General features: G+C 43.0%; 2 protein-coding genes across 5 annotated transcripts; one reads left to right on the top strand and one right to left on the bottom strand.

Moving 5' to 3' along the window:
* Window positions 1-719: 719 nt before the first annotated feature.
* On the bottom strand, window positions 720-4,925 carry mafbb (v-maf avian musculoaponeurotic fibrosarcoma oncogene homolog Bb). The gene has a single exon (XM_064306652.1). The coding sequence runs from the start codon at window positions 4,614-4,616 to the stop codon at window positions 3,624-3,626; it is 993 nt and encodes a 330-aa protein (XP_064162722.1). The 5' UTR covers window positions 4,617-4,925; the 3' UTR covers window positions 720-3,623.
* Window positions 4,926-7,969: 3,044 nt separating this feature from the next.
* Window positions 7,970-14,548, top strand: LOC135238592 (spermatogenesis-associated protein 2-like). Of its 4 annotated transcripts, none has more exons than XM_064306648.1 (4): window positions 7,970-8,091; window positions 9,230-9,301; window positions 9,597-10,392; window positions 11,771-14,548. In XM_064306648.1, exons 3-4 carry the CDS (start codon window positions 10,054-10,056, stop codon window positions 12,998-13,000), a joined length of 1,569 nt encoding a protein of 522 aa, XP_064162718.1. In that variant the 5' UTR covers window positions 7,970-8,091; window positions 9,230-9,301; window positions 9,597-10,053; the 3' UTR covers window positions 13,001-14,548. The 4 variants fall into 4 exon arrangements, with proteins under 4 accessions (XP_064162718.1, XP_064162720.1, XP_064162717.1 ...); XM_064306647.1 differs by lacking the exon at window positions 7,970-8,091 and adding an exon at window positions 8,098-8,347; XM_064306650.1 differs by lacking the exon at window positions 9,230-9,301 and having other exon boundaries at window positions 8,006-8,091.
* Window positions 14,549-22,039: the final 7,491 nt, after the last annotated feature.

Consider the following 22,039-nt stretch of genomic DNA (forward strand, 5'->3'; position numbering starts at 1 on the left):
TACCAGATAAACTCACACAAGTGAAGCTAAAGCAGAGTAGACCAGAATGCATGAAAGGACATAAAGGACATATTTTATTAAACTGCCTATGGGAAAATATAGGTGGGGGAAGGGGGTGATCAAACCTTTTTCCACTACGCTAGACAGGAGCCCTGCAAATAAGCACCGGCAGGGTTTTTCTCACACATAGATTAAGGGGTATTAACACAGTATCCTCTTTCTACAATATGCTTAATGTGTGCCTAAATAAAATATTAAAATAAACAAAATGTATGATGGATTAATCAAGGGGAGTAGGGAAGTGGTCTTGGCGGGTTTGTCAACCTCTACTATAGAGAGATGAGGTCACAGTCCCAGGACCCTCTGCAAGTCAGCCCAGTGCAGGGCACGTGCCCAAACCAGGAACTGAGCGCAACGTGCGGAACTGGTCCACCACATTTGAGAAGAAGCACCACGCACACAGAACAAACTTGACTTCATAGGACACGTGCCACTGCAAAATAATATATCTGAAATTCTTCAATCCTTTAGACACTAGCAAAATTCCTAATTACAAGACACTTAAAAGAAACATCTATTTTCACTAAATATTCAGAACATATACTTCCATCATGTGATTGAACTTCTTCAAATACATATTTGATCCAGGTCTTCAAGAAAATGATAAACATATCAATAAATGTAATATAGAAAAGTAATACAGAAAAAACACACTCTGCTCCCGTTTTCACTATTTATTGTAAATATCTCAATTTGATGCAGATTTTTGACAGTTCAAAATATAAATAGCAATACATTAATCAAACAAGGGTATTTCTTTTTCCACACACACATGTACATACTGTACATGCATATGCATTTATACCAACACAGCAAAGCAGTGACAGACACAAATAATATCAGATGAGGTCCTGATTCACTGTAATTATTAAAGACCCAATGACACTTTTCAAAAGAGTAAACCCAGTTGTCTTTTCAAATTCCCCTAACACTGGCTATGTGCATCTGGCTACCTAATCACCTTTCCTATATCTGAATGACTACCCAATCCCATGCATTCCCTACCCTCAGTTATTCTCCAAATGATAATTGAGTTCTTAGTTGACATAACTTGTTGAAAAGGGTAAAATAAAGAAATTATGAATATATTTTAAATTACCAGATTAATCTGAAGTGACATAAGATAACATATTTGTGAGATAAACCCCAAACAGTGCGTTTGAGAATGAGTATGACATGAGATCTGTCATAGGCTATATGCTTGCCAGATGTGCTTTCTGAGCGGATCTACAGCTCAGCAAATAGGCTACCATTGTGATGTGAGGACGCACACTATTACTCTTCTGTGTAATAAAGAAACATAAAACAGCTCACTTCTGTGGTGTGAGGATGACTATGGCTTTCCACAAATGTATTGTCCCAAATGCTGTAAAGAAAATTTAAACTGAAAAAATTTAAGGGTTTAAGGACAATGTCAGTAATAAATTACGCACATAATACAGTAATACAGAAACGCAGTAATACAGAAAGATTTCTCGGGCTGTATTATAACGCGTTCATGCTGTCCAGCAGCATGCTGAAATAGACGCTCGTCACGAGGCGAAACAGTACTTGGTGTGGCTCGGTGATCGCTGAACTTTAACTTACTTTAAAACTGCGTAGCTTCCCTTGACGCTTCCGCAACCAATGTCTTTGTCAGCATATTAGTGTCACGTGTGCGATGGTGGGGGCAGGGGACTCGTGAGCTTTCCAGCAGCGCGAGGTTGACTAGGCTATTCAATTGTTCAGAAAAGCTTGGTTAATTCTCCGGGCTGACACGATGATGCCAGTGAAAGAACAGCAAAAATACAAAAATACAAACAGACAGACAAATGACATTTCAATGGCTTTAATATTTAAAATGTGAAATCCCCCCCCCCCCAAAAAAAAAAGCAATAAAACATGAAATGCAACAGAAACCAGTCTGAATCACAATAAATCATCACAAGCAACGTTCGATTATCCCCTTTCCCATTCATATAAAACACAAGTTGCTTCCCTTTTAAAATAAATCGAATTAAAAACAACGACCGCAGCTGCAGCTCAGACCTGATTTCAACACAGTTGAATCAGTGGCAAACCAGTGATGGTTAAAAACACAACTCGTCAATACTTGGAAAATATGTTCATTTAAAACATTTTTAAAAATTAAAAATAAAAAATAAAAAATAAGTCTACTGTAGGTGTCTGGCCAGCAGAACCAGAACCCCCGAGTAATAAAACAACAAATAGAATAATCATAAAATATAAACGTAAGCCTACGTCATGTATATTTTAATATCAGACTTTCAAATACAGAATCATTTCCAACTGACCAGCAGAAAAAGGGAACAACGATACTTGTACATAAAAAGAAGTAGCCTAGTCTGTGTGTTCAACTTCAGCCAAGGGAGCTTTGTTCACCATTCACTGCGAACCGCACTGACACCAAGGCTCGTATTACTGATAATTCACCAAGTGATATGTCCTTGAAATTTGAGGTCTGGATACTGACACTACGATTCTATAACAAAAGATGCGTTACGCAGTAAATGTCCTTACAGACAGAAAAAAATTCATTGGTATATACCGCCCCGCGTCTAACCAATGTGTCATGAGAGAAAAGTTTAAATTAAAATAGCCTATATCTCAAACAAAACTGGGATATACGAAACAGCTCTTTTAGTCTATCAGCTGTTTTGAGAGATAGAGAGAGAAAAAACATTCCAGTCTATGGAGCGTAAATGTAGGCTATAAGTGGCGACAATAACCTATACATATATAACTGCATTTGATCTTTTAGCGCCGCATAGGCTATATATTTTGTATTAATATGCCTAACAATACAGACTTGGCCTAATTTGGTGCAATAAAAATATCAGACCACAAACGAGTTTGCCCACTTTAAAATGTAGGCTACATTTTCAAGCTAGGCTACATATAGGCCTACTAGCTACATGAACAAAGATTAAAATATAATTCTATAACCCCGACACAATATGATCTGAGATCAACTCGCCTACACTTGCATGCGTTCCAGATAAATGATAAAACTAATACAAAATATGTTTTTTTCCCCCATACATGTCCAGCATGCATGATTAGTATGTTAACGCAATTTAAAGATTTGGCCTATAAACCTAACGAGATTCCACAAAAAAATCCCAAATTCATCTAGCTATTTGCAAGCAAGGCACATGTGCAGTCCGTAGTATTAGGAGGGAAATGTAGAGTGACGCTGACGGTGCAAGTCACGTTGTTTTCTGTTTGGGAAATTTGACCAACATCACGCCCAGCTTCCAATGGCTTGCACAGGTATGCGAATGTCCAGGTCCATATTAATTATGTGCCCAATGATAAAAATAAACATTCTTTCCACACTGGGCAACGATAACCTAAGGATACGCCGCTGTTAATGGAACGTTTTCAACGACAGGGCCTATACCAGATAACAGCTGAATTGAGATATTAAAATATATGCGATTATTAATTTTAAAGTATTTGCTGATAATACAGTTGACCTTAGCACCGGTCATAATCATCATCATTCTCTTCTGAATCTTTTTTGAACGAACGTGTTCAGACAAAAAACATAGCCTAAGTGTTCAGACAAAGAACTCGGGTGAGGACGGGTCGTCACTTGTGGACCCTGCCTCACGAAACTCGTTCACACCGGTCAGTTTCTCGCACTTGAGTTTGTAGGCGTCTCTCTCGTGGACCAGCCGGGTGAGCTCCTGCTTCAGCTGCTCCACCTGAGTTACCAGGCTAGTCTTCTCGTGCTCCAGAACATGCTTCTGTCGCACGCGCTTGAAGCGGCAGGACTGCGCATAGCCCCGGTTCTTCAGGGTCCGTCGCTTCTGCTTCAGACGGGCAACCTCATCTTTGGCGCATCCACGCAGCTGCCGATTGAGCTCCCGCACGGTCATGGACACCAGCTGGTCATCTGAGAAGCGATCATCCAGGCCGGTATCAGTGACCCCGCCGTGGCCCTGATGGTGGTGGAACTGATGGAGCGGCTCGGGTGAACTTGGAGAAGGGCTGTTGGGGCTCTGGTTGTGGTGAGGGTGAGGCTGGCCTGGGTGACCCGACAGAACGTCTGAGTGATTGGGAATCCCCAGATACGGATGCTGGTGGTGCTGTGGGGCATGGCCGTGACCGTGGAGATTGCTTGCCACTCTATAGCCTTCGAAATCCGCTCGCTGGAGGTGCTGCTGGGTGTGGGCAGGTGGTAGCTGCCCGTGGGCCCCGGCGCCAAACAAAGCTTCCACTGCGTCCTCTGGTGTGAGACCCAACATCAGCGCATCAATATGCTGGTTATAGCCGCCCCCGGGCATCCAGTACAGCTCCTCCAGCTGCGTAGACTGATCCGTTGGACTGAAGCTCGGCGAGGAAGGTATCGAACTGCAGGGTGTGCTGGCCGGGGTGGAGGACACGGAGCCCGTGGACGTAAGTCGGTTGCACTCCCGCGTAGAAGAACGCTCCAGCCCGACAAGAGACTCCTTCTTCACGTCGAACTTCATTAGGTCAAAGTTGTTAACGCAGCCCAGTCCCAAATGGCTGTTCTGCAGCCCCAGATCCACGTTGAGTTCCGTCGTCATCTTTCTTTTAACTCTTTTAAAATCTTATACCCTACGAATCCCTGCGTCACAATGACTATTTCAATGCCCAAGCAGTATAATAACCGACAGCGAAACACGTCAGCTGAAGTAGCTTAACCTATGCAGAGTCCCGTCAGATCCAAATAAAGGAAAAGACCCCTTAACAGCAAACGGAGGCTGTAAGAGGGAAAAATGCTGATGTGACTTTTCGCTCACAAAGCAACTTGCCAGCTCTGCGCAGCAGAGGTACTGGACTGCATTCCTCCTCACCCAAGCGTCTGGTAACTGCGTCATATATGCTCCGCTTTAGCGTTATAAGCCCCTTTGCCTGATGTAACAGGAGGGACGAACAGTCTCTCTCCAATGGGAAGAGTGCAAGTCAGTTGATTAGCATAAGTACCGGGGAAATAGGATTCGCGACTGAGTTATGACAGTCGCCGAGCTCCTGAAGAGGCAACTTAAATGCACGCGCATAAATGGTCTGTCAGCGACTCTTTAGAATATGAATCCGTCGTATTGCATTTTAAATAGGTTTTACTGCCTAATTTCTTAATTTTATATGCCCAAGTATAATATTTAAAAGCAACATAAAAATTAAGGAGGGTGTTTTCATAATATATTGCTAGCTGTAATGCACCAATTTTACGATTCGGACTGTGGAGCATAAAGTAGCAAGATTAACCTCCAGTTCCATAAGGTATGATCTATTGAACGCGTTTTTAAAACCTTTAAGCAAACAGAATGGCTGATGTAGGCACTTTTTGAACGCGTACACTCGCTATATGTGCATAACATGCACAAAAAATGTGTTGCACTCTATTTTTGTACTTATCGCGCTATTTAGGTTTTCACTGAACCTACAAAACAATAAGTGGCGAAATACTAAAATACGTAGGTATGTATCTCGTTTACTTCGTAATTGTAAAGGATTTTTAGCCCTAGAAAGAATCTTAAAACAATCCCAACACTGCCCTCAAGTGGCTTCTGTAGTAATCACGTGCAACCAGTTCCCTGGTGGGGATAAGAAAATTATTTTGGCAGATTAGTTGGCTATGACGTTTCAAAGCCAACAGCCAGGGCACTTTCTGAGAAATGAGCTTTTTAGCTATCTTGCCCTGATTCGTACGAGAAGACTGATGCCAATGTATCGGTCCCTGTCCATCCAGTAAAAAGACATTGGACAATACGAGGAGGTTACCCTTACAGCATTCCAGTCGCACATGTACTGGTAGTGCTAAAGATCTGTGAAGGGTGAAGCCTTGTGATGTTCTGTCTCGCTCTGGTGGTAGGATGGCATTACTGCAGTCAGTGGCTGCAGTCAGTGTGGGGAGCTAGTTTCTCAACTTCTGGCCTCCAGCAACACAAATGGAGGTGCAGCTAATTATTTCCAGACATAGTACCTAAACAGTTACCTGCAATTCGTCCAACAAAATCCCAGTTTATGCATCCACCCAAAGAAAACAGAGCTGCTTCTATTAGAAGCACTAATCGGCATATCGTGCACAACAATTATCATGCCATTATCATTTGGATGACAGTGACGCCTGACAGATAGTAACATAGTACTGCGTTAGCTGCCACAAGTGTTTGCGTTGACATAAATATTTAATGAAGGCGTTATGTTCTGCCTATGAAGGTTGTGTGTAGGTAAGTGTATACCTCTTTTTTGTGTATAAGGTTTTTTATGTATTTATGTGAACTTGGCACGTGCAGCTGCAGGTATATCTAATGCAACTGAAGCTTGATCCGAGCTCTGAAGCTTGTTCTGTCACTCCACAGTCCAGCCAAGGGAGAGCTCACATGCAAACACCTGAGCAAGTAGATTTACTGAGGAAAATTGCTTAGGCATGCAGTTCTACATATATCCTGCACAACTATATAAATACAAAGGTTTAAGTTTAAATGCAAGTCTCACCATTGTCCATAATGGATTGTGACTGGATTTTGAAAATTGTCAGTTAATGTGTGATGGTATGTTGAGGAACAATTGTCAGAAAGAATCACTGAGATGAAGAACTCCAACAGCATTCTGGTGATTTTTTTCCCCTTTTATCTTAATATTAAACTTATTTAAGGGAAATATTAACACAATGCAGGTTTGGCTCATAGTCATTTGCTTTGTTTTTTAATTCTTCATTATCTACCAAATGGTTAGTTTTAGTGGCCATGGGTCCATACTTTCACCAATTAGAAGCCTAGTGGTTCATCTCGGCTGTTAATTTGATCAGTTAAAAAGATCTTTTACCTCTTTTTTGTAATTGTTTGTAATATAGCACATTGTGAACTTGAGACTTTTATTCTTCATGGCATGCATAGCTATTTCTGACATAATGTAGCTTCAGAATGTGATTAAGAAATCCCTCTAAACCCGAAAAGAACCTACTTTTCCAAGGCAAGCCCACTCTTGATATCTTTCATATTTTTGGCTGGACCGCAACAGCGCGGCCAGCTCTACAAACGTAAATGTCTCTGAGTGAGTGACTGACTGACTGAGTGATGACGTTACACCATTGGTCGGCCAAGTTATGAAGTTACACCATTGGCCAGATCACGTGTGTTTAGAGCAACCATATACTAGGTTTTACCCTGGTCTTGTTTTATTATCTGCACTTTCCGCCCAATTTTTCAAGCTCTAATTAGTCCTACAGTTTTTGCACTACATTCAAACTTTTTACACCAAAATTACTGGCTAGTTCCAGACATTGTTGCTTGTATTCAGATTTTTTGAAATATTCAAAAAAATTTGAAATATTCAACTTTTTGTGAGAAATTTTTCCTCATAGGAAAGCATTGTAGAAAGTTCAGATCCTAGAGCGTGGCACTTGGTTTTGCAGCATTTTTGCACTTTTCTAACTTGACACTCCCTGACATCAAAACGTTTAGCTATTTGTCTACTCTCTACCTAAAAAAAATTTTGGAATCACATGTTTCAGTCTCTCAGTATTGGCATTTTTGACAGTCACGCTCCACATACACATGAATGGGCTGCCCACTCTAGCTGAAGTTGGTGATTTTACAGTTTTGATACACGTTTTTAGATCGTCACAGAGGCCACAATTTTCAACGGAATTACACATAATCGCACACAAATCTTCATCAACTCCTCCTTGCACTCATATTCAAATCTAAAAAAAAAAAAAAAAACTAATATTCATATCTAAGCTTTTCTTTTTATCATTTTGCTCCTATTGCACTTTTTCTGAGCTATGTGGCCTCATTGAAATGCATTGAGGCTTGAGGACAGTGGCAGACTTTATTCCTTACTTTATCCTTACTTCAAGTATTCTGGTAATGATTTTCAGCAAAGCAAGCTCACACAATTTCTTCAGGAATTGTAACCTTTCTAGAGTAACTTGAAACACGGCAACTTCAGCTCCTCAGTTCTGTGTAGGCAAACATGACCAACAAGTCACCGTCTGCATGGAAACCCACGCATGCGTATTTCAAGGAAGGGAATTTTCAGCGGACTGTGAAGGTACGGAGCGAGTAGCTTGTGGCGTGGGTTGTTATTTTTATGGCGTCAAATATTTGTGCTACACCTGTGGGCACCTGTGTGACTTCCACGATATTAACATGATGACGTGAACTTGCTGAGTCGTGAGCTGGTTTTCCTTATAAGTTATCGAGATATTTTGCCGTCAGTTCTGTTGACTGGCGGCCCGAGTCTCTATCAAGCTAGCCAACGTTAGCTAGCGTTAGTTTAGCTAACAGTCTGGTGCGCTAACTAGCAGGTTGTTGGTATTCCTCCCTCATGCGCTGTGCTCTAGTAATACGTTAGCTAACTGCATAGTGACAGACAAATAAGTAATGTTAGGTATGCTAAAAAACAAAAAAACATTTTTTCACGTCATGCTGAAGCAGTACTTAACGTGTGCTTGCTAGCTTGCGTAACGACGTTTGATTAATTATGAGTGTTGGCTAGTCGTGTTAACTAGCTACGAAGCTACCCACCTAGGCTGGTAGCTAGACGAACGATATCTAATTACAGGTGGAAAATAAATCTCACCCGGTCTTGTAAGCTACCGATGGTAGTAGCAGCTTTAGCACCTATCGATTTAAAAATCTGGAAACATCTGTAACTTCACTTATCAAACGCCGGCAAGAATGATGTGTTACATTAGCTAGCTAACCTTACCCATTCTGGTCCAGCTAACAGTTAGCTGTTTGGCTCGTCCTCCATTTATTTCGCATTTGATTTAGCTAGTCTTATTTTAAATGTGCGATGTATCTGTGGTAACTTGGCTGACCGTGGTAACGTTGTGACTGCGACATTTGTTTTTCTCTGAGAGCCAGCCAGTGTCACCAGATCGATCGTAAACTAACGTTAAATTGGTTTTCACTGGACAGAACGGACTGTCGATACCTTGAATGGGGAGGTCAGGGGGTGTGTACAGTTAGCTCGCTACTGTGAACTATAGGAACATGACGACGAGCTTGCAAGCTACCTATCTACCTTTAAAGGGGTAATGAGCTGTAAATCACGTTTTCTGATTCTGTGTTCATTTGATACATCACGTTAGTCCTGTTGTGAAAAAAAAACCATGCACTGCCTCCCAAAGGTGATTAAGTTTTGTTTCTTTTCGCCTGAAACCCAACCCACATCCGTGACGCAGAAGTAGGTAAATACCTCTAAATATACGGAAGCAAGTCATAGCCCCATCTTCGCCCCTCTTCTTTATAGACGGGTAAGTATTATCTATTTAACCTGTGTAATAGGACTGCACAAAGTACCCTGCTGTACTGCCTGCGGTTTGTTTTGGTCGAGTTGTGACAGCTTGGACAGTGTTTTTTCTCTTTACATTAGCTTAGCCAGAAATCCATTTTAATCTTTTCTTGTTCTTGCTGCTACTACCTGAAGCAAAACTGATTATTGAAGCCAACTGATTGCTGCATATTACCTCACGAGAAGGTTCTGAAATGCACTTGCACACTGTCCTGAACATGCAAATGATTGTCCCTCCTTTCTGTCTTGTCTTGCAGTCAGTTTTGCTTTGGAAATCCTTGGTTTCCCTGAGTGATCCTGTCTTCATGATGCCCTCACACTGAACAGGGGAGAACAAAATTCGGGGAACCCCACCATCCCTTGAGCGCTCTGCATTCCATTGAGCTGTCCTGGGACCTGTGGAACCTTAACAGTCCCGCCTGTGTCGTTCACAGGCTTGTTGTCCCATCCTCCCCATGCATGCTCATCCATAGCCGGGGGGAATCTCAGGGAAATCCCACAGCAGAGATAAGTACACTGGCGCCACCTATTAGAAAGGAACAGACAATCCCAAGCCCTTAAAAGGCCTAACCCAGGAGGTGGGGAGGTTGTGGATGTGGGCTCCAGCCTGTGGGTGTAGTTGTGGTCACTCCCCCAGCGGAGCTGTGCACAGGGCAGAGCAGGAGATGGCCCGGGAGCCCCAGTGAGTAGTGCGGGGCCGAGCTGCCGTTGCTAATGGAGGCCAAGGTGGCGCGGGATCGCGAGGAGCTCTTCAGGAAGTACGCGCGGTCTCTGGAACGCCGGGCGGAGGAGGGGCCAGGCAGCGAGCAGCCATCAGGGGAGGCGGAGCTGGAGGCGGGGCTGCTGGTGGAGGCAGCGGCCCTGATGGGGGCCTACCGGGCAGATCCGAGCCAGCGGTTCAAGCTAGTGCGCTTCTATGAGGTAGCGGAGAACGCTCTGCGGGCCCCCAGGGGCCCTGGACTGCGCGGGCTGGAGAGAGCCTTCGCCACGCTGGAGACCGTCTGCGCAAACCTGCTGCTCTTCCCCTGGAAGAAGGAGTTCCGTTGCATAAAGGTATCACATGCTCCAGCAGCTGCTCATTTATTTATTTCCAATGACCTATTTTTATTTTTTTTTAAATTCCCTAAGCATTTGTAGTTTTCTACGTGGCATACAGCCTGTTAAATACTGAATAGGCTTTTGTCAGCTGATGGCTTTTATTGACTAAAAGGTTTGATCCAGGACAGCTGTAGGAAAAACTTGGTAAAAAAACAGTAGCTTATGTGTTTAGACTAAGAAGGGTCATGATGAGCAGGGGGATTTTAACCTAAAAAAGAAAGACTTGAGAAAAACATTGCAAATGAAAGATATGAAGATCCGAAACTGAAGGCAAGATAATTGATCGAATAAAACTGTAAAGTAAATGTATTCTTTCTGCCATTATATTAGATTTCTACAAATTTTCACACATTGATTGATTGACATCTTGATTTTGTTTTATATATATTTTTTCTTTTTAGTTGCAAGGTGTGTTTCAGATTAAACTTTTGCATTTTCAGTTACATTTCTTTGTTTCTAAGTATGAAACTTTTGGCCCTAATCTGGCTCCATATGTATGGACCAGATTTTGCCAGCGCTGAGACAGAGGTCCTGTAGACTCCTTCCAACTGTCTCTGCCAGCCCTTGCATGCCCTTATGAAATAACAGAGTGGCTATTTATTCTGTTGGCAATGAAAAAAGATCGAAGAAAAATCGGAAGTGGCTGCAGAATTCCATGTGCATGATGAGAAAGTAAACCCAGTTTAAAAAAGAATTACTCATAATTAATGTCTGACTGGGTTTTTATATATAATTTTTTTTAGAACAAAAACCGGCACCAAACCGGTGATTTTCTCTATTGGGTTTTTTTTGTCCACAGCTTGTGAAGCTTGATCTGACTGCCAAAACTAAAAATGTATACTTGTACTTCTGAAATGATTGTACTTGTGAACTGTGCCCTTTAACCCTTTGGGCAAGGTTGTGCATTTCTTTTATTTGCATAAATACTTTAATGAATTGGTTGTGAATTTGGTGTCCACTGCTTTTGCCGTTGTTGCACAATAAGTACCCTAAACAAACCAAATATTGTGAACAGACCAAGCTTATTGCTAACTGCCATCTTTTCTTTTCAGCTGTTCTTTTTAATAACAAGGTAGGTAGCTGGCTAAGATAAAGCCTGCCTTGATTAATTAAATTGAGACCAATCAGATTTTATTCAGTGCAAGAGCTATCATACTGATACTGTAGTGCTTTTAGTGTTAACAGTCTCCTGCAACAGAGGGAACTTATCTAAAATGGATAAGCATTACTAGCTAAATTACAGGCTACGGTCTTCATCCCTCTATTATCTCTCACTCGCTCTGTTCTCTTTTTACCATCCCTTCCTCTCTTTCCCTCTTTTTCATCCCTTCAGACGTTTACAGGCCCGTACGTGTACTACCTTCAGGGGGCGCTGTGTGAGGCTGATCTGCGCTCTCTGCTGCTCCTGATGGGCTACTCCAGGGAGCAGGAGCTGCAGTTTCAGGCACGCGACCAGCGGGGGGAGCCGTCGCACCTGCGGCAGCTGGCCTTCGAGCTCTTCCTGGCGAGGGCGGAGTGCCAGCTGCTGGCAGAGGCGGTGGCTCTGGTGGGAGACGGGGCATCAGAAGCAGAGGTTGTAGAGGCACGGCGGGTAGGGTGTGAGGGGATGGGGTCTGGGGACGGCGGTCTGGTGACGGAGGCATCGCGGCTGTCGGTGCGGCCGGTGGAGAGGGGGCGGGGCTGTCTGAGGCGGGGCAGTGCCGGGGCGCGGCCGTCCCGCTCGGTGGATGTCACGGACGGGGCGGGGAGCTGGCAGCCGCCGCCGTCCCGACCCATCCTAAGGGCCTCGCTTAGCCTACGCAAAGAGCCGCTCTACACTGACGTCCAGGATGACCTCAAGGACGAGATCCTCCACCCTGCCCCCAGCCCTGCTCTCTTTTCCGCCCCCAGTTCTGCTCCATCCCCCTCGGCCGAGGTCTACCCCTACCCCCTCTCCTCTCTGGACGATGTGGACCTCTACACTGAGTGTGGGGTGTACCGCCAGCCCCTATCCCGCCCACCCAGCCGGGAGCCCCGGGACAGCTGGGGGCCGAAGCCCCTCAGCGCCACCAAGTGCCAGGGGTGTGGGCGGGGCTACCCCAGCCTGGCTTCCTGCCACAGGTGTCACTTGATCCTGTGCTCCTCCTGCCATGCCCAGGACCCCTCCCCCTGCTGCGGTGGCCCCTCCCCCTCCCCCCGGCCCCTGGACGGCTACCTGCCTGCCAAAGAGAAGCAGCAGCTGTCTGTCTACACCAACAGCCACGGCCACTCCCACTCTCTTAGTAACAACCACACGCACTCCCATTCCCCATTGCCAGAGAAGCCATTGACAGTGTCCAAGCTCTATCACGGTAAGCCTTTGGTTACCCTGGGAAACGGTGGAGGGGGCGGGTCACGGTGTGGTTTCTGCAACAAGCCGGCAGCCTCGCACACTTGCATGAGCTGCTCCAAGGTGTCCTGTGATTCCTGCATTGGCCTCTACGCCGGGGACACCTGCAGCCGCAAGAACGTGCATCACACCTTCATCTCCAACCACCAGCTCAACTACAAAGCCAGCACTAATGCCCACACCATCTACCGCTGAACCACCCTCCATCACAAACCCTCCATCACACACTGTACCACCATCTCCCCTCATGGCTTTTGACAGATGCTTTTACAGCCATCTATCACACCTTGTACCTTCTTCTATCACACCCTGTACCTTCTTCTGTCACACCCTGTACCTTCATCTATCACACCCTGTACCTTCTTCCGTCACACCCTGTACCTTCATCTATCACACCCTGTACATCTATTACATACTGTACCTTCATTTATCATGCCTTTTATTGCTAAGTATGTATGACATGCTGTCAGCCTGCTTGTTTGCAGTTGTTTGCTAATCATGAGGAAGCCATCACCTTGGGGTCACTCATCATGTCCACTTCTCTCCTTCACGCCTCTCTGTAGTCCTTGTGCTCTCATCTCTGTCCATCCTGTAATCCAATTGGATGTGACCCTGTTGCGCTTTCGACTTGAAGCCTACTCTACCCACAAAAATTTGATGTAATAAAAACTTGCTTGAAATATTCTGCCCACCCCCATCCCCTCCTGCCCTTGTTTTGGTGTCTGTGATGTCTGACACTTCTTTCAACCTTGGAACACTGGCTTTTTTGTGTGGGGGCGGTTGGCAAGTTCCAAAAATTACATTTGTTATGCATCAAAAGGACAAACAAAAATCCAGCCCAAATTTTTTCTGACCCATACATGCACAACCTAATATGTTATGAAATTACAAAACTCACTGTGGAACAGAAATGCACAGGTGTGTGGCACTTGGCTGTGGTAGACCCTGAGATCAGCCAGACCTTCCCATAATCCAGCCAGCAAGCACTATGTCTAAAACCATTAACTGATCCAGTATCTCTGGTCCTGATAGCACTGCAAAATGGGTATGAAACCTGCGGTCTGGTTTCCCGTAACGAGGTAGCAACAGTACTGGGTTTTGTTTGGCTCTGTCTCAAATGGCTTATTTGTTCACTTTGTCTATTCCTTACATAGTGTATAATATGTAGTGCATTATATGAGGGGTGAGTGTATGCTTAATTGTTCACAAACTCACATTTAATGCTAGCTAGCTAGACATTTCTGGCTAGTTAGCGTTGTGTGTTTCTTATACTAGTGTTCATGAAGCATCCATAGGATACCGCTGCCTTCCCTTCTATAGCATAATAAATACAGAAGCAAATGTCATTAAATTTGACTTTGTTTTAATCGATATATAGACATTGTGGTTACGGATGGAAAAGCAATTGCTAAAGCAAGAAATTCTGCCACCTTAGTAGGATTGTTTTTTTTTTCCACCAGCATTTGCACTGCATTTTGGGATACACTGCTACTGTACTACTTCATTTGGAACTAGTGGACCATTTGAAACCCAGTCTTGATCTTACCCAGTGTGAAAAGGCACACAGTGTTTGCTTTATAGGCCTGTAGTAAATAAAATACTTTGTTCTTCCTTGGGCAAATTCACTGGATAAATGTGAGTACTGCTATTTATTGTAAGCGTTTCAAATGTACAGTTCAGCAATTTGCCATGAAAAAGGATTAAATTTATTCTTGAATAAAGTGACGATATGTTGAAAACGTTTATGTTTTGAAATGGGACACTTTCACAGGTCTGTGTAGACTTTTTTTAGTCTTTGTAAGCCTCCGGGAAGTCATGCATTATTAATGTATTGGTTTTGTCTGCATGACATCGCTGTCGTTCACAAGCACTTGTCCAAAAACTGGTTGGCTTAAAGTCAGATGATGTTTGTGCTCTATCACATTTGAAGATAGGATTTTGCAATACCTAAATCGTCATCCATTGCAAAGACTTGCATGTGCTTATGACAGTTTTATAAAGATGTTATGACATGAGTAATTGCTTTATGAAGGTTTCAGGATAGCACACTTTGTAAAAGGTAGTTTCCAGAAATAAGGCATATGGGACATTTGAGTAGACATGAGGTACCCATGTGTTGGGCTGGGCCTCTAGCTCCTGAAGGGTCATAGTGTGTGTTTGCCTCCACCCCTCTGATCTTACGCCCAGCTACCCCTTTCTAATGCTCTGTACTGTGGCCTGTCCACAGCTATATGTGTGTATGCATGTGATTATGCACGTGTAAATGTGTTTGTGTGATCATACGTATTTGTGTGCACATATGTGTATGGATTTTGTGTGCACGTGAACATGAATGCGTGTTTGGTTATAGATGTGAGCATATGTGTTTGTGTGTGTGTGTGTGTGTGGGGGGGGGGGGGGGTTAAGGCACCTGGGACACTCTGACTCTCCAGGGGGACTCTCTATAGGCCTGCTGTCTGCTATACTGAATCTGCAGTGCTGTAATGTGGATTTAAATACTGCAATAAAAATCTTAGTGTGTACATAATGTTATTTGAGAACAACGCTGAAATATTTACACCTCATTCACTTCTTAAAATTTTGTCTTGCAACAAGGATTCCTTTTACATCTTAAGTAAATATGTCTAGCTCTGTTAAAGGGCATTTCCTTTTTTAACATTACAATAGCATAGCATATATAGCTTGTGAGACAGGTCAGATTAAGTTCTGAGCCAAAGCATATGAACATCAGAGGCCTGGAGCTGACATATTTGCTGTGAAATATTGTAATAATTCACAATGCCTGAGCAAATATACAATTACTTTCAGATACAACATGAGAAAATCTACGCTATAACCAAAAGTATATGGATACTCCTTGATCTGGGGCTGTTTTTCATGGTTTGGGCTTGGCCTTTTTGTTCCGGTATTGGCAAATCTTAATGCTTCAGCATATAATCATATTCTGTATGATTCTGTGTTTCCTCAACAGTTTGAGGAGGGCCCTTTTCGTTTTCAGAGTGACAGTACCCTCAGGCACACATCAAAGGTGCATATAGAAATGGTTATGTGGAGAACGGTGTGGAAGAACTTGACTGGCCTACACAGAGCCCTGACCTCAACCCCATCCAACACCTTTGGGACCACTTGGGAAGCCAACTGTGAGCCAGGCCTAATCACCCAATCAGTGCCTGTCTTCACTAATGCTCTTCTGGCTGAATGTAAGCAAATCCTTGCAGCAATGCTCTAACATCTAGCCTTCCCAGAGGAGTGGAGGTAGTTATAGCAACAAAGGGTGGACCAACTCGATATTAATGTCAGTAATTTTGGATGAGATGTATGTCAGGTGTCCACATACTTTTGGCCATGTAGTGTACTTCGGAAGAGCCATAAAAGCGATTTATCTACCTATAATGAAGATGAGAGCTACCCTCAGGCCTGCACCGAGTCTGTCGTAGGATGAGGTGTCGATAAGTTCTATGATAAACCCTTTATGTTCCTGTAAATGGCATGATTGACTGTTTGCTCTGTCAACCTCCACCCTCCAAAACTTGCACAACACACAATTGCTCTTCTCTTATCGCATCCCCTGTTCCTCATTTCCATTACTCTGCTTCAGCTGAAGCACAGATTATCTGGCTGACTCACCTTTGCTCACCACTTCTGCTCTTTCCTTAAGCAGAAGGTATTTCACAGAGGCAAAGATAGACATATCTTTATACATTATAATTATATATTGTATCATAATTATAAATAATTTTTAAAATGTGTTTTGTGTTTACTCAATTTCCCTTTGTCTAATATTACACTTTGTCTAAAGATCTGAAACCATTCAGTGTGACAAATATGAAATAATCGAGGAAATCAAGGAAAGGGACAAATTCTTTTTCATGGCACTGGATGTGTACAACATTGTATCAAGGCCTGGGCCTGTATTCACAAAGCATCAGAGAGTTGGGTGCAGATATGGGATCAGGTTTCCCTTGTTCATATCCAAGCCCTACTCATTATGAACTGGTCCGAGATCTGCATTCCTGTGGAATGCTTTATGAATATGGGGTCTGGATTACATGTGCCTACATGGTTCTTTAACTTTGACTTGAAATATGATGGATTTTGGATGTTACAGAGTTGTTTTACGTTTTACATTTATGAGTTCTGGGGTGCTTGTTAAGGTCAATGGAAACATCCACACAGGGGGTTGTAACTTGGTTATGAATGGGTCATTCAGCGAGACAATGATCCCAAACGTTGTAGGGTTTAAACCAACAGTTAGTGTAATGACTATGACTATGTTCCATTGTAGGTGCAAGAGGAATATTGGGAGCATAGGGCTTTAGGTACAAAACTAGATTTGAGGGTGTTGTGTTAAATGTAGTATGTCTAATGATAATCAATACAGGGTACGTGCTTAGCTTAACATTTAGGGAAGAGACAAAGTTTTCAGAGTTAGCTTACAATGCCATTGTGCTGAATTCACTATATTTTTACTGAAGCAATTTGGCTTGGTACCTTGGGCAAAATAACAAGTGCACAACAACAGCTAATCTGAAAACAGGTAGCCAGCTCACAAAAACAGATAACTTTTGATGTTAGTGCTCTCTCTTATCAATTTATTATCCTCCATAGTTTGGGCTTTAAATAGTTAATTTTAGCGACGTTCTGAAAATGAATGGGAGCAAAGTGGGTGCCTGACAACTGTGAGTTAACAGGAGCAGGGGCAGCTAATGTTACTAGTATTCATGGTATGCAAATACAATGGGGTAGGCTCCACAAAATTGCTTGTGATATACCAAAGTGAAATATCACTTTAAGCTCATAGCGCAAAGCCCCTAATGGTCGGCACGCCGGCGTGCCGAGATTACTAAACTCAGACATTCGGTGCTACTGCAACCAAAGTATGAGTTAAAAACAGAAACGCATTGTTTTAGTTTCATTAATAGACGATACACGACAACTATGCCGAATACGGAGTTTTGCAGCCCCACCATTGTCGCTCCGGTCGTTCATTTAACACGCACCCCATCCCTGCAGTCTCTAGAAAACATCTTGGCATTTATAAAAATATTCTTTAACCACTAAAAAATCGTATTCCATCATAGCAACAAGATAAACCCGACAATAGCCCTAAGATTGAGATGGCAGGTATGCCATCCCGCCAAGTTACGCCTTGGTGGGGGCATGCCCCATACCTATACAGCACTGAGAGTTTGGCACTTTTCATGGGTTCCCCACAGAAATAACCACAACAGCCACAGACACTCAGCCCTTAAAAACATTGAATTCTGTAAATTCTCACTCCATTTCAACAGACAGAATTCATAAACAACTTCACATGTCCATACAATAAAGCCCCAAACTAAGGGGATTTTGCGTTTTCTCCTTCTTCTTCCCATTCTTCTTCTTCTCATTCTTCTTCTTCTTCTTCTTCTTCTTCTTCTTCTTCTTCTTCTTATTTTTCCTGCCGCCTATCCCACTAACAACATGTCTCCCCATTGGACACTTTACCTACACCAGCCAAATCTTCACCTACACGGCCCAATCAAAAACTCACATACACACGCAAAATACCCATGCCTTCTTATTCTGAAACATTTCCAGTTTAAACAGCTAGTCTGTTGTGGCCTAGTGGGCAAGGTTACAGTCTTGGAAACATGGGGTCCTGGGTCCAAGTCCAGCTAGGGGCATGTTTCTGTAACCTGCTTTTACCCTCACTAATTGTCTATTACTTCTCAATTATTGCTTTTGCTCCATAGGTAGGTAACCTGCAAGAATACAAAGAAGGTGACAGAGAGTTATAGGGGCCCACAGTGAACTATGGTGACTTGTGGTGGTGGGCATCCAGAGTAACAGATTCACAGATAGATTATTAACACCTGAAGTAACTGTAATTACATATGATACTGCCCCCAACGGGCCAGGGGCCCCACAGCGAACACGCTGGCATAGCACCACACACCTGCCACCAGCATGTGTGCATGCCATGGCAAGAACTTGTTACCTGCCACCAAGTGAGGAGATGGGACAGAGGGATGGGGGCAGGGGAAAGTTTTTTTACAAAAACTCATAACAATGATCTGCAGAGACCCACAGAAATAGACATTAATAAAAATTCATTAATTATAAAATTGAACTAGAAAAGTAGAAATTAAGATTCAGACTGTAGCCTGGTCTTGTGGTGAGAGCCATCACTGGCTTAATCACTCTGTAGAGCCCAGCCCATGCTTACATTTACAGCTGTTACTGGCAAACTAGTGTCTGTCTTGGATTTCATTCTCTGCATTTTCCGGGCTAGGTTGAGGCTCAATTTCAAATTATGAAACACAAATTCAGATTTACTAAACACTCTTTAACTTTGAATCTTTTAATAAAAAAACTCATTTTAAAAACATTTTAACATGACGGGCATTGCTAATGTGTGTAGCTTCAATTGACATTGATCCTTTGTCCTAAACTGTAAAACTTTTTTCAAACTTTCACATAATTTGTAATTTTTTTCCCTGCTTCAGCCACCCCGCAAGCTTTTATTTTTGTCAATGAAATTTAAGGATACATTTTCATTGAATTCAGGCCTAAGTTGTAAATGTGTGCATTTACGTGTGACGATGTGTGCACATGTGTGTGAGGTAGCGTGCATCTATGTGTGTGTAATGGTGTGCGTATGTGTATGATGGCGTGCATGTACAGTCTCTCACCGTAGCTGGGGAAGCACGCCTTCAGGCAGCAGATAGAGGACAGCACAGTCAGGTTGGTCAGGCTGCAGAGACCGAAGAGCACACCACAGAACGCGTAGCACAGGCAGGTCAGCTCGTCAAACAGCCACCTACACGGCCACACAAGCAGACACACAGACAGGGGGGATGCAGCCCATCTCAGCCATGTTAGGAAGCCCTGGCACAAACTCATTAACTTGGTAAGATAAAAGTATTAAGTGCCGTTTGATTACTATTGCAAAAGTATCAGGCCAGACTTGGCATGGTGTGATCACACATCACTGTGATCCTGCCTAAATCTGCTCAGGCTGGCAGGGGATTCTCTCATCTTCACTTCCTGCCTCAAACCAGCGCACATCTGGGGACTGATTCAACTTTGAGTGATCCATGCACCCCTTAATGAAGGAATGCCAATAAGCAAAATATACGCTTATTAGGATGGCATTGTCAGCGGCCCTGAACTCAGTCAAACCTCATTCTGTGGGAGCAGTTGAAGAAGGGAAAGGCCAAACACCATGAACGGATCATCTATAGGAAGTGTTGAGAAAGTGCTGGGCTGAAATGGAAGATGAGGCATCGCTAAAACTGGTGGGATCAATGGCAAGCACAGAGAGGGTGGTAATTAAGGCCTAAGGTGAACACAGCAAGTACAACTATTTCTGACCTTCAGTAAATATATACACACCCTTCTGTGACTTACATTATTAAAAAATAATGTAAAAAAAAACAGTTCTTGGTGGTGTACTCAGACTTTTGGTCCCAACTGTATATCTAAACTGTATGTATATATATATATATATATATATATATATATATATATATATATATATATATATATATATACACACACTCACCAGCCACTTTATTACGTACACCTGTTCAACTACTCGTTAACGCAAATATCTAATTAGCCAATCATGTGGCAGCAACTCAATGCATTTAGGCATGTAGACATGGATCTTCTAAATGGGCGTAAACACACAAAAAGTAGAAGCATGTGTCATTAAAGAACCACTAAATTAATTAATTCACTGTTCCTCTGCACTGTTTTGGCAACGCTGTAGGGCTGTGGAAAGACTGTAACTTGGCTCTCTCTAGTGGACACTTTTGGTCTCTCACATCTTAGCACAGTAAGCCAACATGAGAAAAAAGCATTGTGACATTGCACCACATACAATTTCCTATTTATAAATGGAAATAATACATTGAATGCGTCAATATGTTTTTCAATGAGAGGGGTTTCTGTTAGTCTGCATATAAATGCATGTAGTAGTAACAATGTATAAAGTACTAAACAATGCTACTAGGTTACTTTAGAAGAAACAACATCACACACACACACACCCATGTGCACATAAACACAGAAGGCACATACGTAAGTACATATGCAGGCATACCACACACGCACACACTTACAGAGAGGCATCAGTATCATTTAAATGATGAAAGGGAGAAGAGAAAACAGAAGACTCAGCACAATAAAATGGGAACCAGTAGACTGTATGCATGCTGCTTCACATTCATCTGTAAGTTAGATCCCATTCTCCAGCCATTCTATACTGAAATACAGAACTAGAATCTCCCACATTTAGAAGCAGAGAACGCTTCGGCGCCAGACCTGTGATTACCAGCGGCCAGCTTGAGGGGGTGCTTATGCTCTGACAGAGCACACAGAGTCAGCCTCCTGGTTAATTCTTCTGAAATAACAAAGGTAAACTCAGGCCATGGGACTGCCTTGTTTAACCTGTTCTTGGTCTATTCTTTCTGCACTCTTTGAGTCTGTTTCCATGCTCTTAGAAGCTCACTATGCGCCATTCTTTAGAAGCTTAAAGGACAAATACATGTGAGTGTGAGCAAACACAGGTGACTGTGAGACAGTCTGCTTGCTGCTCTCAGCTCCCTGTCTTTATTATTTGTTTTAGTTTCAAAAACACAAAGTTACTGAAATACAGTCACTGGGCATTGACAGGATAGGTGTAAAGGCTCAGAAACTGGGTCTGACCCTAAACTCTGCTTTATAAGTACAGTACTACGGAAAAGTGGAATATGCTGGTCGAGATATGGCTAATATGGTTAATACATAAGCATATAGTAAGATCGAACAAAGTAAATGATTGGCTGGGTCTAGTCATATAGCATGAATACTGAATAAGCACACAGTAACGTTGTTGTCTTCAGCATTACATAAACAAGTTTTAAACCAGAAATAATTGGTTGGTCGAAGTCAATCAGTTGCTTTCAGTGTTCTGGGCAGGATGTCGTCATAGCCAGTTCCTCTCTGGCAGGATGGCAGGGGAGAGGATATGGAGAAAGGCCAAGCTCACAAGTTTGGACTTCTAGAAATGTTTAAGAGACAGAGAGAAAGAAAACACACAGACACGCGTACATGTAATATTTCTAACTTATTGTTGTCCTTGAGAGGTTTGGTGCATGGAAGTGAAGGGGCTCTGCTGCCACAGTCCACAGTCCTGAAACACAGCCTGATACAAATGAGCCATCCAATGAAATTATACACAGCTCTCTCCATCAGCCAATCCTGACG

This window comes from Anguilla rostrata, chromosome 13, assembly GCF_018555375.3.
Source record: "Anguilla rostrata isolate EN2019 chromosome 13, ASM1855537v3, whole genome shotgun sequence".
NCBI lineage: Eukaryota > Metazoa > Chordata > Actinopteri > Anguilliformes > Anguillidae > Anguilla > Anguilla rostrata.

Excerpts from the sequence above, each read along its gene's own strand:
- LOC135238592 (XM_064306648.1), top strand. The coding sequence starts at position 10,054 with ATGGAGGCCAAGGTGGCGCGGGATCGCGAGGAGCTCTTCAGGAAGTAC. Across the intron at positions 10,393-11,770 it reads AGGAGTTCCGTTGCATAAAG|ACGTTTACAGGCCCGTACGT; the intron begins GTATCACATGCT and ends TCATCCCTTCAG.
- mafbb (XM_064306652.1), bottom strand. The coding sequence starts at position 4,616 with ATGACGACGGAACTCAACGTGGATCTGGGGCTGCAGAACAGCCATTTG.